The sequence below is a fragment of the Rhopalosiphum padi genome, chromosome 1, assembly GCF_020882245.1.
Source record: "Rhopalosiphum padi isolate XX-2018 chromosome 1, ASM2088224v1, whole genome shotgun sequence".
NCBI lineage: Eukaryota > Metazoa > Arthropoda > Insecta > Hemiptera > Aphididae > Rhopalosiphum > Rhopalosiphum padi.
In genome coordinates, this window is record NC_083597.1 from 30,974,109 (window position 1) to 30,986,891 (window position 12,783).

The window sequence follows — 12,783 nt, forward strand, 5'->3', positions numbered from 1 at the left end:
AATATATGCACTGTAAAATATACATATTGTATAATATATTTACAGTGTATAAATGATAATATTGAAGACAATCAATATTTATTCTAGAGATATGCATTTTATATATATAATCAATTATTGTTATATTTAGTAATACACATTTTTATACTCTTTAATTATTTTTTGGTTAGAATTGTATAGGAAAAAACTAATTTTAATTGCATACTTTACATGAGTTTGTTACTCTAAAATCCAATCTATAGTTATAGTAGATGAGTTATATAATATTACAATTGTAATGACTTAAGTCATAATAATTACTTAATTGTAGTATTTACATTTCGATTTACGGATTTTATTGTCTGGATTTCATATCAGGTAATACCTACGCATATTAATTTTATAAGCGTAGGTATACTTAAACTAACATTTTCTTCAAGATGATAATGGGCTCTACTGAATATGTTCGTGTTGGCTTATTAAAAGTATTTAATCCCATCAATGTAATATAATTTGTATACAGATAATCTTTTAGTTAAAACCAGTAAATATATTACATAACGGTTTTTGTTGTTGTTTGAATCGAATAACTGTTGTAGAACTTCTAACTGAATATTTATTAATGTTAAAATCATATGTACACAATGATTATTAAAAATATCTCACGTCATAAAACTAATCATGACATCGTTAAACAACAGTTTTTTTAGATACTTATACATACTACAGACAGTAAATGTTAATTATGTTAATTATTATCGTTAAAATAATTCACATATTTTTTTATAAATCACCGGGTATATATAAAAAAAAATGACTATAAGTACCTAGTGCAAAACGCTTTACTCTGAATTAAACCACTATTACTTTTAAACAATTGGCAAAGAGAAAATTTGCGGAGCCAGGTTTCCTATGTGGCTATGTTTTAATATTAACCAGGATATTACTTGGGGACTTTTATTCGATAATTTATAACGTGGATATGCGTAATATTTAAAACATCCAGTTTTGTTTTATTTTAATAGTAATACGTTACATTATAAGTAGTAGGTACAGAAGTGCAGTTAAAATGTATGTATATATGTATATATGTATATATTATATATAGTATATTTTGTATATTTATATTAAACATTTACAATATCTAAATGTAATTGAATAATTGATTATAAAAAACAAATTTTCACAAAATATAAGTGATTAACATTTTGTAAGGATAACTTAATCATAATATACACACAATTAAATAATTATTAAATATACATATTACATATATCAGGTAATATTAAAGATATTTACAAAGATAAAACATATGTATTTCAAGATGACATGTATACATCGTTATATTATTTGTACAGTATGCATAATAGTCGTATAATTTAAATGATAAAATAAAATAATTTTCAATGAAACAAAAATGATTTGAAAAAATAAATAAATAATAATGATTGTATCAATCAACTGAACGAGTATTATTAGAGTTTCGTTAAATTAAGAACATGACATGTATTATTAATTTATTTGAACAATAGTATATAGTATATTAGTATGAGACCATAAAAATTAACAACCCTCGACAAAAATACACGAATAACATTATTACGAAAAGTAATAACACTCATCATCCATCAAATGACATATATAGTAACAATTAATAAATTGAGTAGTAACGATACCATCACTAAAATATTGTCACGAATCTAAAAAAATACATTTTATCTAGTTAAACAATTATTTATTGTATTAAATGATAAAATTAAAATTGCAAAATACATTTATAGTAGGTGTTAATGGTTGTTAGTTAATATTTTAAATTTATAATTAAAATTTGATATAGATAATAGGGGAGGAGCTGACCCAGTGGAACACTAAAAAGTTAACTAATGTGGTCACCGGTGACCATTAAAATAATATTTGCATTTAATATTAAAGTATAATATGTTTATAATTTTTGAATAAAATAAAAAAAAAAAATTAGAGTGAAAACGATTATTATAATTAATCCGTAATTTTACTAAATAAGTTTAACAAACTATATAATAGATTAATATATAATGTACTTACACGAAAACAAGAACACACATTTAATAAACGGTATATGTGAATATATTTTGGTATAAGTAAACCAGATTTAAATCTAGAGTGGCCACATTTATTTACTTATATTTTTAAATGGTTTTTTGTAACATACGCGAAAACACTTGAAAAAATGATAAAGTATAACTACTTTAGCTGTGAACGTATATTATATAAAATTGTAAAATGTTCTTTATTATATTAAACACTAATGTAGATATGTAATGGTAGTAACTGATAAGTATTATGACAAATATAATGTTCCTAAAATGAATTTTAATTTAAAATTGTATTTTTTTAACTTTACCTCATTAGGTTTTTACTTTTTATTATATTTACAGAAATCACTCAGCAATAATTTACCAATAATAAAAATATTTGTGAAATTCTAGTTTAATTCTCAAACAATTAAAAAAATGGACAAGTATATAATCGATCTCCTGTAAAGTATAGGTCGAGTGTACATTGTTAAAGAGTAGGTCACTACAATTAATATGTTGAATTAAAATTCAATGATAAATCATTATATACGAAAAACTTGTCTAATCTAAGATGGTTTGTCAACGTATATTATAAACTAAATTTAATAGCTTTAGCTATAAAAATCAAAAATTGATTTTAACACTTTTCAAAATATTTTCTTGATTTAGACGAATTTCGTAAAATAATTTAAATTTAAAACACTTAAATATAAAAAATCTTAGTGTTTACTTGATATTTTTAATATTTAAAAGAAAAATTTACGTGGAACTCGTATTACAATTTCAAGCTTTTTTATCAACACTATACTAAAACTGAAAACAAAAAATTAAATACCCATAAGTTGCTTAAAATTAATTTAAATATTTTAATAATTTTATTGAGTATTGAAAATAATTTTTTCAATAACAGTAAAATGTATTAAAAATTTCTGAAATTAATACTCTCTGGATGACACTAAAAAAAAACTAAAATCAAGTGATGAGAAACTATAATTTTATGCGTAAATATTCAAATTTATCGAGTATAAACTTCAAAGCTCTTTAATAATATTTATGTAATACACTCGACTTTTTTTATAATTCTAATAATAAAAACTTTTATGAAACACCTTGAATTAAATCTAGGTAAGAATGTTAAAAATTTTATGAATTTTAATTACAAAATAATTTACAAATTTTCGTGATTTTTATGAATTTATTTTATTTATTCGTTTATGAGTAACAAAAATAAGAAAATCTACTATCGTTTTTTCTTAAATGCATCCCTCCTCCTACAATTATTAGGAAAAGTACTTGAAAATTATTTATTTTAATCCCCCACGCCCCTCAAAAAAAAAAAAGTATCAAGGTATTGAAATTGAAAATAGAAGACATTTTTTTACTTAAACAAGTGTCTTCAGACATAAAAAACCACATAGATTGTAAAATGAAAACATACGTTACTTCACTCAGATCTAAAATTAAGTACCTACTTCGAATAATATAGAAAAAATTTCGAATTATTTTTGAAGATGATTTAAAACGCTTTTTATTTTTATTCAACGAACTTAAATTAAAACGAACATGTTTTACTCACTTAATTGCATGCTGCAATCACAATACTTAGTACTGAAGTTAAACTGGACTTCCACAAATCTAATAATTCTGGATCAGTATCGCCGATTGCTTCTGCTATCATAGCAACCAACACGTTACCAATAACCTTAAAAATTAATAGTATAGACAATAAGTTTTACGCCATAATTTAGCTTATCATTACAACTTTTGATGACACATCAGATTTTATTACAAACATATTATATAGTATAAACTGATGTTGAAATTACTGATCAATAATGCTGGTACTAAGGTCAAAAACTTATTAAACGCATGGCACCATTATATTTATTGTGTCCGTCAAAAATCAAACATTATTATTATTACATACCCACTTAAACAGTACGAATCTACAAATCACATTTTGGTAAGTATAGGATAAAATTATGTCGGTTAATAATCAAGTTAACCTTGATGATTTTTCTCAATATTATTTTTTATTAATTTATGTAAATTAAAATATCTTGAATGTTATATCACTGTGACATCTTAGTATACTACGAGTATTTGTTAACAATTGCCAATCGATGTACGAATACATGACGTTCACTTTTTTTATGAAATAATTTAGTATTTATCAAATTTTTGTAGTACGATATTTTTGCAGAAAAATTATTAAAACATTTTTGTCAAACCATCAAATATAATTATAACTTAATTTATACAATTGTAATACTTTTATGATATATACTTACATATAGATTTTATGTATATAATAAGGATATATAATTGAATAAAATATTCTGAGTTGGTTTAATATTAAATTTTATATTTTTTATTAATTATTTTAGAAAATACAAAATTAGTTAGATAGGTAACTTAAAATACGGAAGCATAAATTCATTAGCATGTAAAAATTCAAACATCTACAAATAACAATTAATTTCAACCTTTGAAAGACACCTTTTAAGACACCTTTTAAGACACCTTTTAAGACACCTTTTAAGACAATTTTAAATATTAATTTATTATCATATGATAAGTTAAAGCACTTAATTATCCGATTAGCAAAAAAAAATCTTTAATAAACCTTCATTTTATTTAAAAGTATCAAAATTATTACACTATCGTAGCCTATCTATCTCGTCTAAACTACCTCTTGTTGTTAGTAAATAAACAATAAAATAAATATAATCAAGTAAAGCGATATATATTCAGTTTATAATTTTACTGATTAAATTATTATTTTTTTACTAGGTATGATATATTTACCATATATGTTTGAAAATTATTTATTTTATTGATTATGTGGGAATATAGTGCGCTATACTTCAATTGCTCATTTAATAAGATTAGGTAAAATCCGTTTTTTGTATTCTTTATTTTATTATAGATTGTGATCAAGTTCATAATCATTATAAAAATATATATCTATTCTCAATGGATACATCATGATAATTTAAATAATGTACAAATACAATTTTTTATAAAATAATAAAATTTTCCTTTTAATAAAACAAAAAACGATTCTCAAATAAAATAAGATATAATTGAAATAAAAATACTAATTACTGTGCTATTTATTGTGAATGATTATTATACATGATTAATATTTAATTAGTTAATTTTTAAAGTGTGTAATATGATTTTTTTTATTACTTTAACAATCGATTTTTATACTATACGTATCTTGGTACTAAACATTTATAGTTGTGATGAAAACATTTTACTTTTCAATTTATTTCTTTTATAGATTCTACGCTATGTAGATGCACAACTAAATTTTAACAGTAAATCTAATCTTCCTTTAATATCAATCGACAACCATACATATCGTTATTTTTCGTTAATTAAATTTATTATAAATTTGAGTATTTTAATCTATAATTAAAAAGAAGAAAAAATACATTTAAATTAAATTGTTGTTATTTTTTAGTTTTCTAGCTTAATATATATTTTTTTATTTTATTTTATTTTATCAATTTGTAACTAAAAAAAAATGTATAATATATTTTGTATAAATAATACTTGGGTTTATAATAATAAATATTCACTCACCTGAAAATGTTTCGGTGTAAGTCCATATTTTTTATGTTTAATGCCAAGATTTGTAAGTATTTTTTCTAATTCTTCAGGTTTATCAAGGTGATCAATAGTAGACCCTAATGCAGCACCTACTTTCGATGCATGTGACATAAACTGAGGATTAGACGCAAGTTCATCCATCGGTAAGTTCTTAAGCCGTTTGAATAATGATTGATACTCAGGATTTTCTTTGAATAACCTTATGGTAATAAATATTATTAAAAGCAGTATTAAATTAGTTATATGCAGAGGAAACATGTAAAATCAAAAATAATTTGTCAGTATTGAATATTGATGATTGATGGTATGCATAAAACATAACATAAATAAGACTATTTGATTTCAAACATTTTATAGACGAGTTATCGTAGTTAAAAATTAAATAATTTTTTTTTAATTAATATTATTTTCATTGTTTTAATATTTCTTATAAGAAATACTACATTTTAAGAGTAATAATTTCAAAGCTAAATGTGATTTATCACCACGGCCTTTCATGTTTAATGCTGTTGTGTCAATCAAACGTCAGCGGTCGTTTTAACAGTTAAAATTTCAAAATATAAACCAATTGTTTATAGTAATTAAATTAATAAGCTAATAATACTAAAATAGGCTAAAACTTGAATACAAGATTAACTTTGAAAATAAATTTCATAATTGATTGAACTATCAACAAATGTATAAAAATGATATACATATGTTTTAGAGCTATATTATATTATTAGGTTTGATGCAAAAGTATACGATTTTAATGAGGTATATTTTTTAGTTAACAATAACGTGCAGAGATATTAATTAATTTTTTAAATGGTAACTTTTATTTTTACGAATATTTAAATTCTTGGAGATATTCAAAAAAAGTATGTGGTTTTATATTAAAATTAATTTGTATTTTAAATATATTTCATTAAAATTGGTTTCATATTGGATTCACATATCAATACATCATTCATCTGTTGATTCGTTATACAAAGACAACATCGTAAATTCAAAATTATAGAAAATTAAAATAGTATTTTTTTTTAATAAGCCATTAGCATGTTTATGAGCACAGTAATTATATATTTTATATTTATGTATAAATAGGATAAACAGGTACCTGATGACTAATGCTGACGCCAATTGGGTCGGGTTCTGTGCAAGCACTGACCATGAATCTCTTAGTTGCGAAATTTGAAGAGGACTCAATGAACTTGCCATTTTATGTTTAAGTGTGCAATATGCCTGGCGACCGTTAGCGAAAGTCGACGAAACGTAAATGCGTAACGTTTCGAGACAGACTGAAACAGTTGTATGAACTGTACCTACTCGTATAAGAATCCGCTACACACTGTACACGCACACACGCACAATCATACACACGCACGCACACACACACGCACTCACACACACACACACATACAAATTACGTCATATGTGTTTGAACACTTGTAGACACGTCTAATACTTATTCAGATAAGGCGCGTTAAATTGCCAACCAGAATACATTTCGATCACATGTAGGAGCACTGATAGTGTATACTCGCTGTTAAAAGGCGTTTCATTTTTAGACCCGCAGTGGCTTATTAAATTTTACTGTAGGCTTAATTGGAACTGAAAAAAAAATCAATCGACACTGCTAACAGAAATGCAAGGGAGCCGAAGAATAGGTCATTGTGTTCATGTATACACGGCTGAGATTTATACAGAGTGGAACAAATCGGAAAGATTCAATCATCTAAGCGTGGTGTATATTATATACTAACTAAATAGTAAATTGTACTCATTTCGAGATAATCTAGATTGAAGTGGGCATTTTACATGTCCGTTAGTTGATTTGTTAGTTTTTTTCTGTCAATGGGTGAAACGATGATAGGTAAAAACAATAACTCTGCCTCGCAGTATTAATACCTTAATACAATAATTAAATATGATTACTTATAAGATATAATTTTTACATATTACATTTATTAAAGTAGGTAACAATAATTCCATCTTCTTTGACAAATGTCATTTTTCATTTTCAGCGATAAGAATATCATAATTTTAAACAAAATTTCTTATAGAAAACTTTCTGAGAAGCTTGGTAAGAGTATTTGACGTTCATAATTCATCTGGTCTGTAAACTAAAAATAGTAAGTGGTTTTAAGTTTTAACCCACTATACTATAAATGTGTAGTATTTTTCTAACTAATAAAGCGAGTGGTTTTTGTCCATCGACTTTTTTAGAGTCCAAATTAGAGTTATGAGGTTTTAGTATGTAACTATATTAACATTTAATATAAAATTTAATATATATAATTATTATAATTAGTGTTTTTTTAATTTAAATAAATTATCACATAGTTCCATCACTGAATGGCTCCATTGCCTAAGTCCAATTGTCTTATATAAATTAACTAATTTGATTTATATAAAACCTATATTATGTGTTTTCTTTATTGTAAAATACTTCATATACAAGTTATATAATTTAGAAAATGAGTACTAAAATTAAATTATAAACACAAATGTAGAATAAAATAAATTATAAATAATAATCTTTTATATTTACTTATATTTTAGATACTATTTTTTAATAGTACTTATAGTACTACTCGTATAATATTTTACATGTATCTAGAATTTTTTTTTTAATTTCGATAACTTTGTTTTCATTTATATAGGTAAGAACCTACCTATATGTTTTTATGTATCTGATATGTTTTCAATGCTGAATTTGGTAGAAAATATTACAGATCTACAGTCATTACTTATTACTTGTATAGTTTATGGTATGTTGTTATGATATATTGGAAAACTTTAAAAACATACCTGAAATGTTAAAACTTTTAGACCTGTATTATTTTTTCATTAAAAAATTGAATGGTTTTCGGTGAAACAGAAATCTGCCGTTTTTATTGAACTCTAAAATGCTTCACAACGATGCACAATTCAAAGTTACATCGGATTAAGGCCTAATTTTGGCCAATGTCTACAATTTAGTAAATAACTAATGTTTTTTGTAGTGTATAAGTATAATGTATATCATGGATAATGTTTAAGTCCCTCATGTAAACTATTTTTCGATACGGCTTGAAAATAGTCTGCAGTTTTGAAATCACGTACATACTTATCTTGTATTCTACCTGGCTTTGATATATTACCGGTCATGACCTCGTGCCTTGTCTTGTGTTGCAGTTCCGTTGTTTCGTTCGTAATGATCTAGATCAGGGGCTACCAATCAATATTTATATATACTTGGAAATCGGATAGTTTTCGGAGGCCATCAAAATGCAATGCACGGGTTCATTGTTCAACTAAAGAAAATAAAGATAAATTAAATATTAAAATAAAAACCTCATTTTATTCACCACCAAAAATAATAATTTAAAAACTAAATGTATTGTCTGTTAGCGTGAGCCAAGTATAGTACTTCCACGGACCATGGGTCACCATTTAGTTATTACCACTACTTTAAAAAGAAAGCTGAATGAAGCATAAAGTCACCACGTTCCAAATATTTTTTTTTATAAATAAGGTTCCCATAAATTCAAGAAATATAAATATATCTTAAAAATTTCATATGATCATTATTTAAACAACTTTACATAAAAATAATAATAAAATGATTGTTAAATAACTAAATTTAAATCGGTAAAACTTATGTTTGATGATAAGAAACATTATGTTAATTTATTTATTTATTAACATTCATCCATCAACTTAATACTTATTATTTACATATTATTATCGCGTTCATTCTTCCATTTACAACGTATAACTTTTAATATGTATTTTGGACGTTGAGGATAGTTATACATAGTAAGTTATTTGCAAGGGCGCTAGGCTGATCAATTTAACTATTTTTATTAAGTTGAAAGTTATTTTTATTTTTAACTTGTAAAAGTTACAAATATGTATTGATTAGGTCTGTCAGCCAATATTTAAACCTAAATTAAGTATTTTATGAGACTTTTTTTCTGATTCTTGGCAATATTTTTTTTTTTTTTTTGGTACTCTTTAGAGATCATAGAATAATTTAAAATGATTATGAATAAAACTCTTTTCTATTAATTTATAATTATTTAAATAAATGTTGACGTGCGTACTGCGTGAAGTTAGCACGCCAATGGCGCCAAACCCAGACTTTTTTGTAAAGCAAAATCTAGAATTTTTGTCCCAATCATTTATCTGATTTAAATTATAACAATTATAAATTACACTTAGTAATAGTAGTAGGGCGTAGTTAACAAACTGATAATGGATCCGTTTAGTCTTTTGTGGGGCTACTATTATGTGTCTTATTTTTATACATTGTTCTGTACGATCTTAAATGTGTGTCATTATCATTTATTTAAATGCAGGTTATTATTCCTAGCTCAATGCTATTGTATATAAATAGTTCATCGCTGCATAATCAGCCTAATACTTTTCTAATGGTTCAAAAGAGCCCTTATCAATGTCAGTACTCAATACTCAGTATTTTATAGTTATTATATTATATACTATTGTATGCAATATAACTATCGACTAGCATTAGTTAGATATTTTTACGTTAATTATGAATTTATGATCAATCTATTGTACTTTAACTTCTGGCGTATACTTTCATATTCTATTTTTATAATTATCAAAATGAATTACGCAGATTTTTCACTCGAGCAACAGCTCGTCCTAAAACTCGAAAGTGCCGTGATAATAATTATGACGTTATTCGTGTCAGTTGAACTTGAATTGATTAATAATTTTTTTGATGATATATCGGATTGTCTACTCGATTTTGGGGAGCAAAAAAAAGTAGAAAACGTCATTCCAGCTCAAAGTGTACAACCTTGACTGTTGTCACAAAATCTATATTAATTACTTTTCGTGTGTATTATTGATGTTCAGCATTACGTCTGTCATCGTATCACCTGTAGATGCCGAAATTACGTTGTTCATTTCTGAGGAACTGCCACGCGATTAGGTACTTTCAATTATTGTCAGCGAGTACTGTTCCAATTTTGTGTTGGTAGACCCAACTATTTGTACGATCTTTTCCGACATCGTAGATTAATATAAATCCGCAGTTTCTATTATATAATTTCAGCCATGTATGGTCGTTTGGACATGGCATATATTGCTCACACAGAAAGATGTAGATTGCAAAACGTAAAATGATTAATGAACCTTGTGGTTTGTATTAAATTTTAAAATCATATATATATATAAATTATATAAACAGAATAATGTTTATGAATTAATTGAAACTAACTACTACAATATAAATTTTAATCTTTGAGATTTTGATAAATTTAAAATTCTAACTTTAAATGCTTATAGACAAAAAAATAAAACCAAAATCTCTCATGCCTATTATAAATAGCTCAAAAAGAGTCAAAAATTTTTTTAAATTATACCATATTTGTCTATATAAAACGATACTATAAATAACATTTGGTGAATATTTTAAGTTTTTGCGGTTATTCATTTTTGAATCATAACAAAATAAAGAAATAAATTTGGACGTAAACTTTTTTAGCATGAAAATTCCCGTTTTTCCTTAATATTTTGAAAAATTCTAGCAATTTTTATTTTTTTACCTTTTTGAAGTATAAACAAGACCCAATTTTCTATACAAAATCATTATCTTCAAAATTAAAAATTGAAACATATTTTCGTCTACTAATCATTTATACAAATTAAAGACTTAAAAAAATACACATGATTGTAAATCAATAGATTAATCGCTCCGCTTAGAATTGAAAATATTAAATAGGTATTGGATAGGTACTTATTAGCAATATTATTTGAATATTTACAACGTCAAGTCATTATATAAATATAGTTGTATATTAATAAACTACTTAAATTAAATAGTTAATTACTATAAGTACTACAAGTACCTACATTTTTCTAAGAGTTCTTAAATAAATAAAATAAAGGCAAAATCCCAATTAACACGACAATATATATAATGTTACATTATGATTTATGATAATATACATATGTACACTTGTCACTTACCACGTGCATTTGCATAAATCCATACCAATTTTACCAGCAGATATCTATATGTTAAGCAATGATAAAAGAATATTGAATATTAATTTAACAATCTAAACCAATACATTATGTAATTAATTCATTTAATATTATGATGTACAGCAAATACTCTATAGGTGCTCAATTTAAAACAAGATTAACCTCTGCCAGTCGGACGGCAAGCGTGTGTGTACATATTATGTAAACGAGATATACCTACCTATTTTAAATTTATAACGGACTGTGACGAACATGCGCCGAATGTCGCGGTTCTCGTCACTTTATTATTTTATCAACCGCTGAACCGCTGAACCGCCTAGGGCTAGCTTGAATTTTCTACTAATATAGAGTACACAGGTAATAGATTAAAATATACGGATATGGTAAAGCAGTTTTTAAAAAACGAAAATCTGTTTAAATAATGAGCGTAGTTTGGCAAAACCGCGAGAATATCGCAGAACGATAGTTGACAAAATTATTGCTGATTGAGGTAATTTTTTTACTTCTAGTCATATTATTTGAGATGGTGGTTTAAAATCACACTAATCACAGATATATTAAAATACCTATTAGATAGTTAACTATCTCTAGTCTCTACGATATAGGTAATATAAAAATTATAAAGCCGAAAAAATCTAAGATAAGAGAATTTTGGTAATTTTGTCGGCTTCGAAAACATATAGATACGAGCCGGAAACCGAGTTCAATATTTCAAACATGGTCACATGGACTAAGTCACTAAGATATCTAATTCAAATTAGTGTTGGACAACGATATAATATTGTATCGATATCATTCTGATTTTCCTGATATTATATCGCGATATCGCATCGAATTATTTTTTTATAAAAAATAAGAAATAGTCCACCTGGTGGGAGAGGGGACCCCTTCGGGGTCATGGGGGAAAAGTTGGGTAAAAGCAGACCTAAGCATTTTGAAATAGTGACGGGAAACGATATCGATAATTCGAAACGATATATCGATATCGTAACAAATTTTTCACACCGATATCGTTCTATACTTTATAAATTGTATGATATATTATAGGTATATCGTGATATCAAATTTAATAATTTTTTTAGAAATACATTTTATAATTAGAATCTAAGCTTTAGTAAATTGTATTGTGTGTGCTCTGTAC

At 25.2% G+C, this 12,783-nt stretch overlaps 1 protein-coding gene across 1 annotated transcript; it reads right to left on the reverse strand.

Annotated features, from left to right (window-relative positions):
• Positions 1–1,059: 1,059 nt before the first annotated feature.
• LOC132917987 (neuroglobin-like) lies at positions 1,060–6,996 on the reverse strand. The gene is made up of 4 exons (XM_060979019.1): positions 6,757–6,996; positions 5,631–5,856; positions 3,613–3,738; positions 1,060–1,679 (listed from the first exon to the last, which is right to left on the reverse strand). The coding sequence occupies exons 1-3, from the start codon at positions 6,855–6,857 to the stop codon at positions 3,613–3,615; spliced, it is 453 nt and encodes a 150-aa protein (XP_060835002.1). The 5' UTR covers positions 6,858–6,996; the 3' UTR covers positions 1,060–1,679.
• Between the last annotated feature and the right edge of the window lie 5,787 nt (positions 6,997–12,783).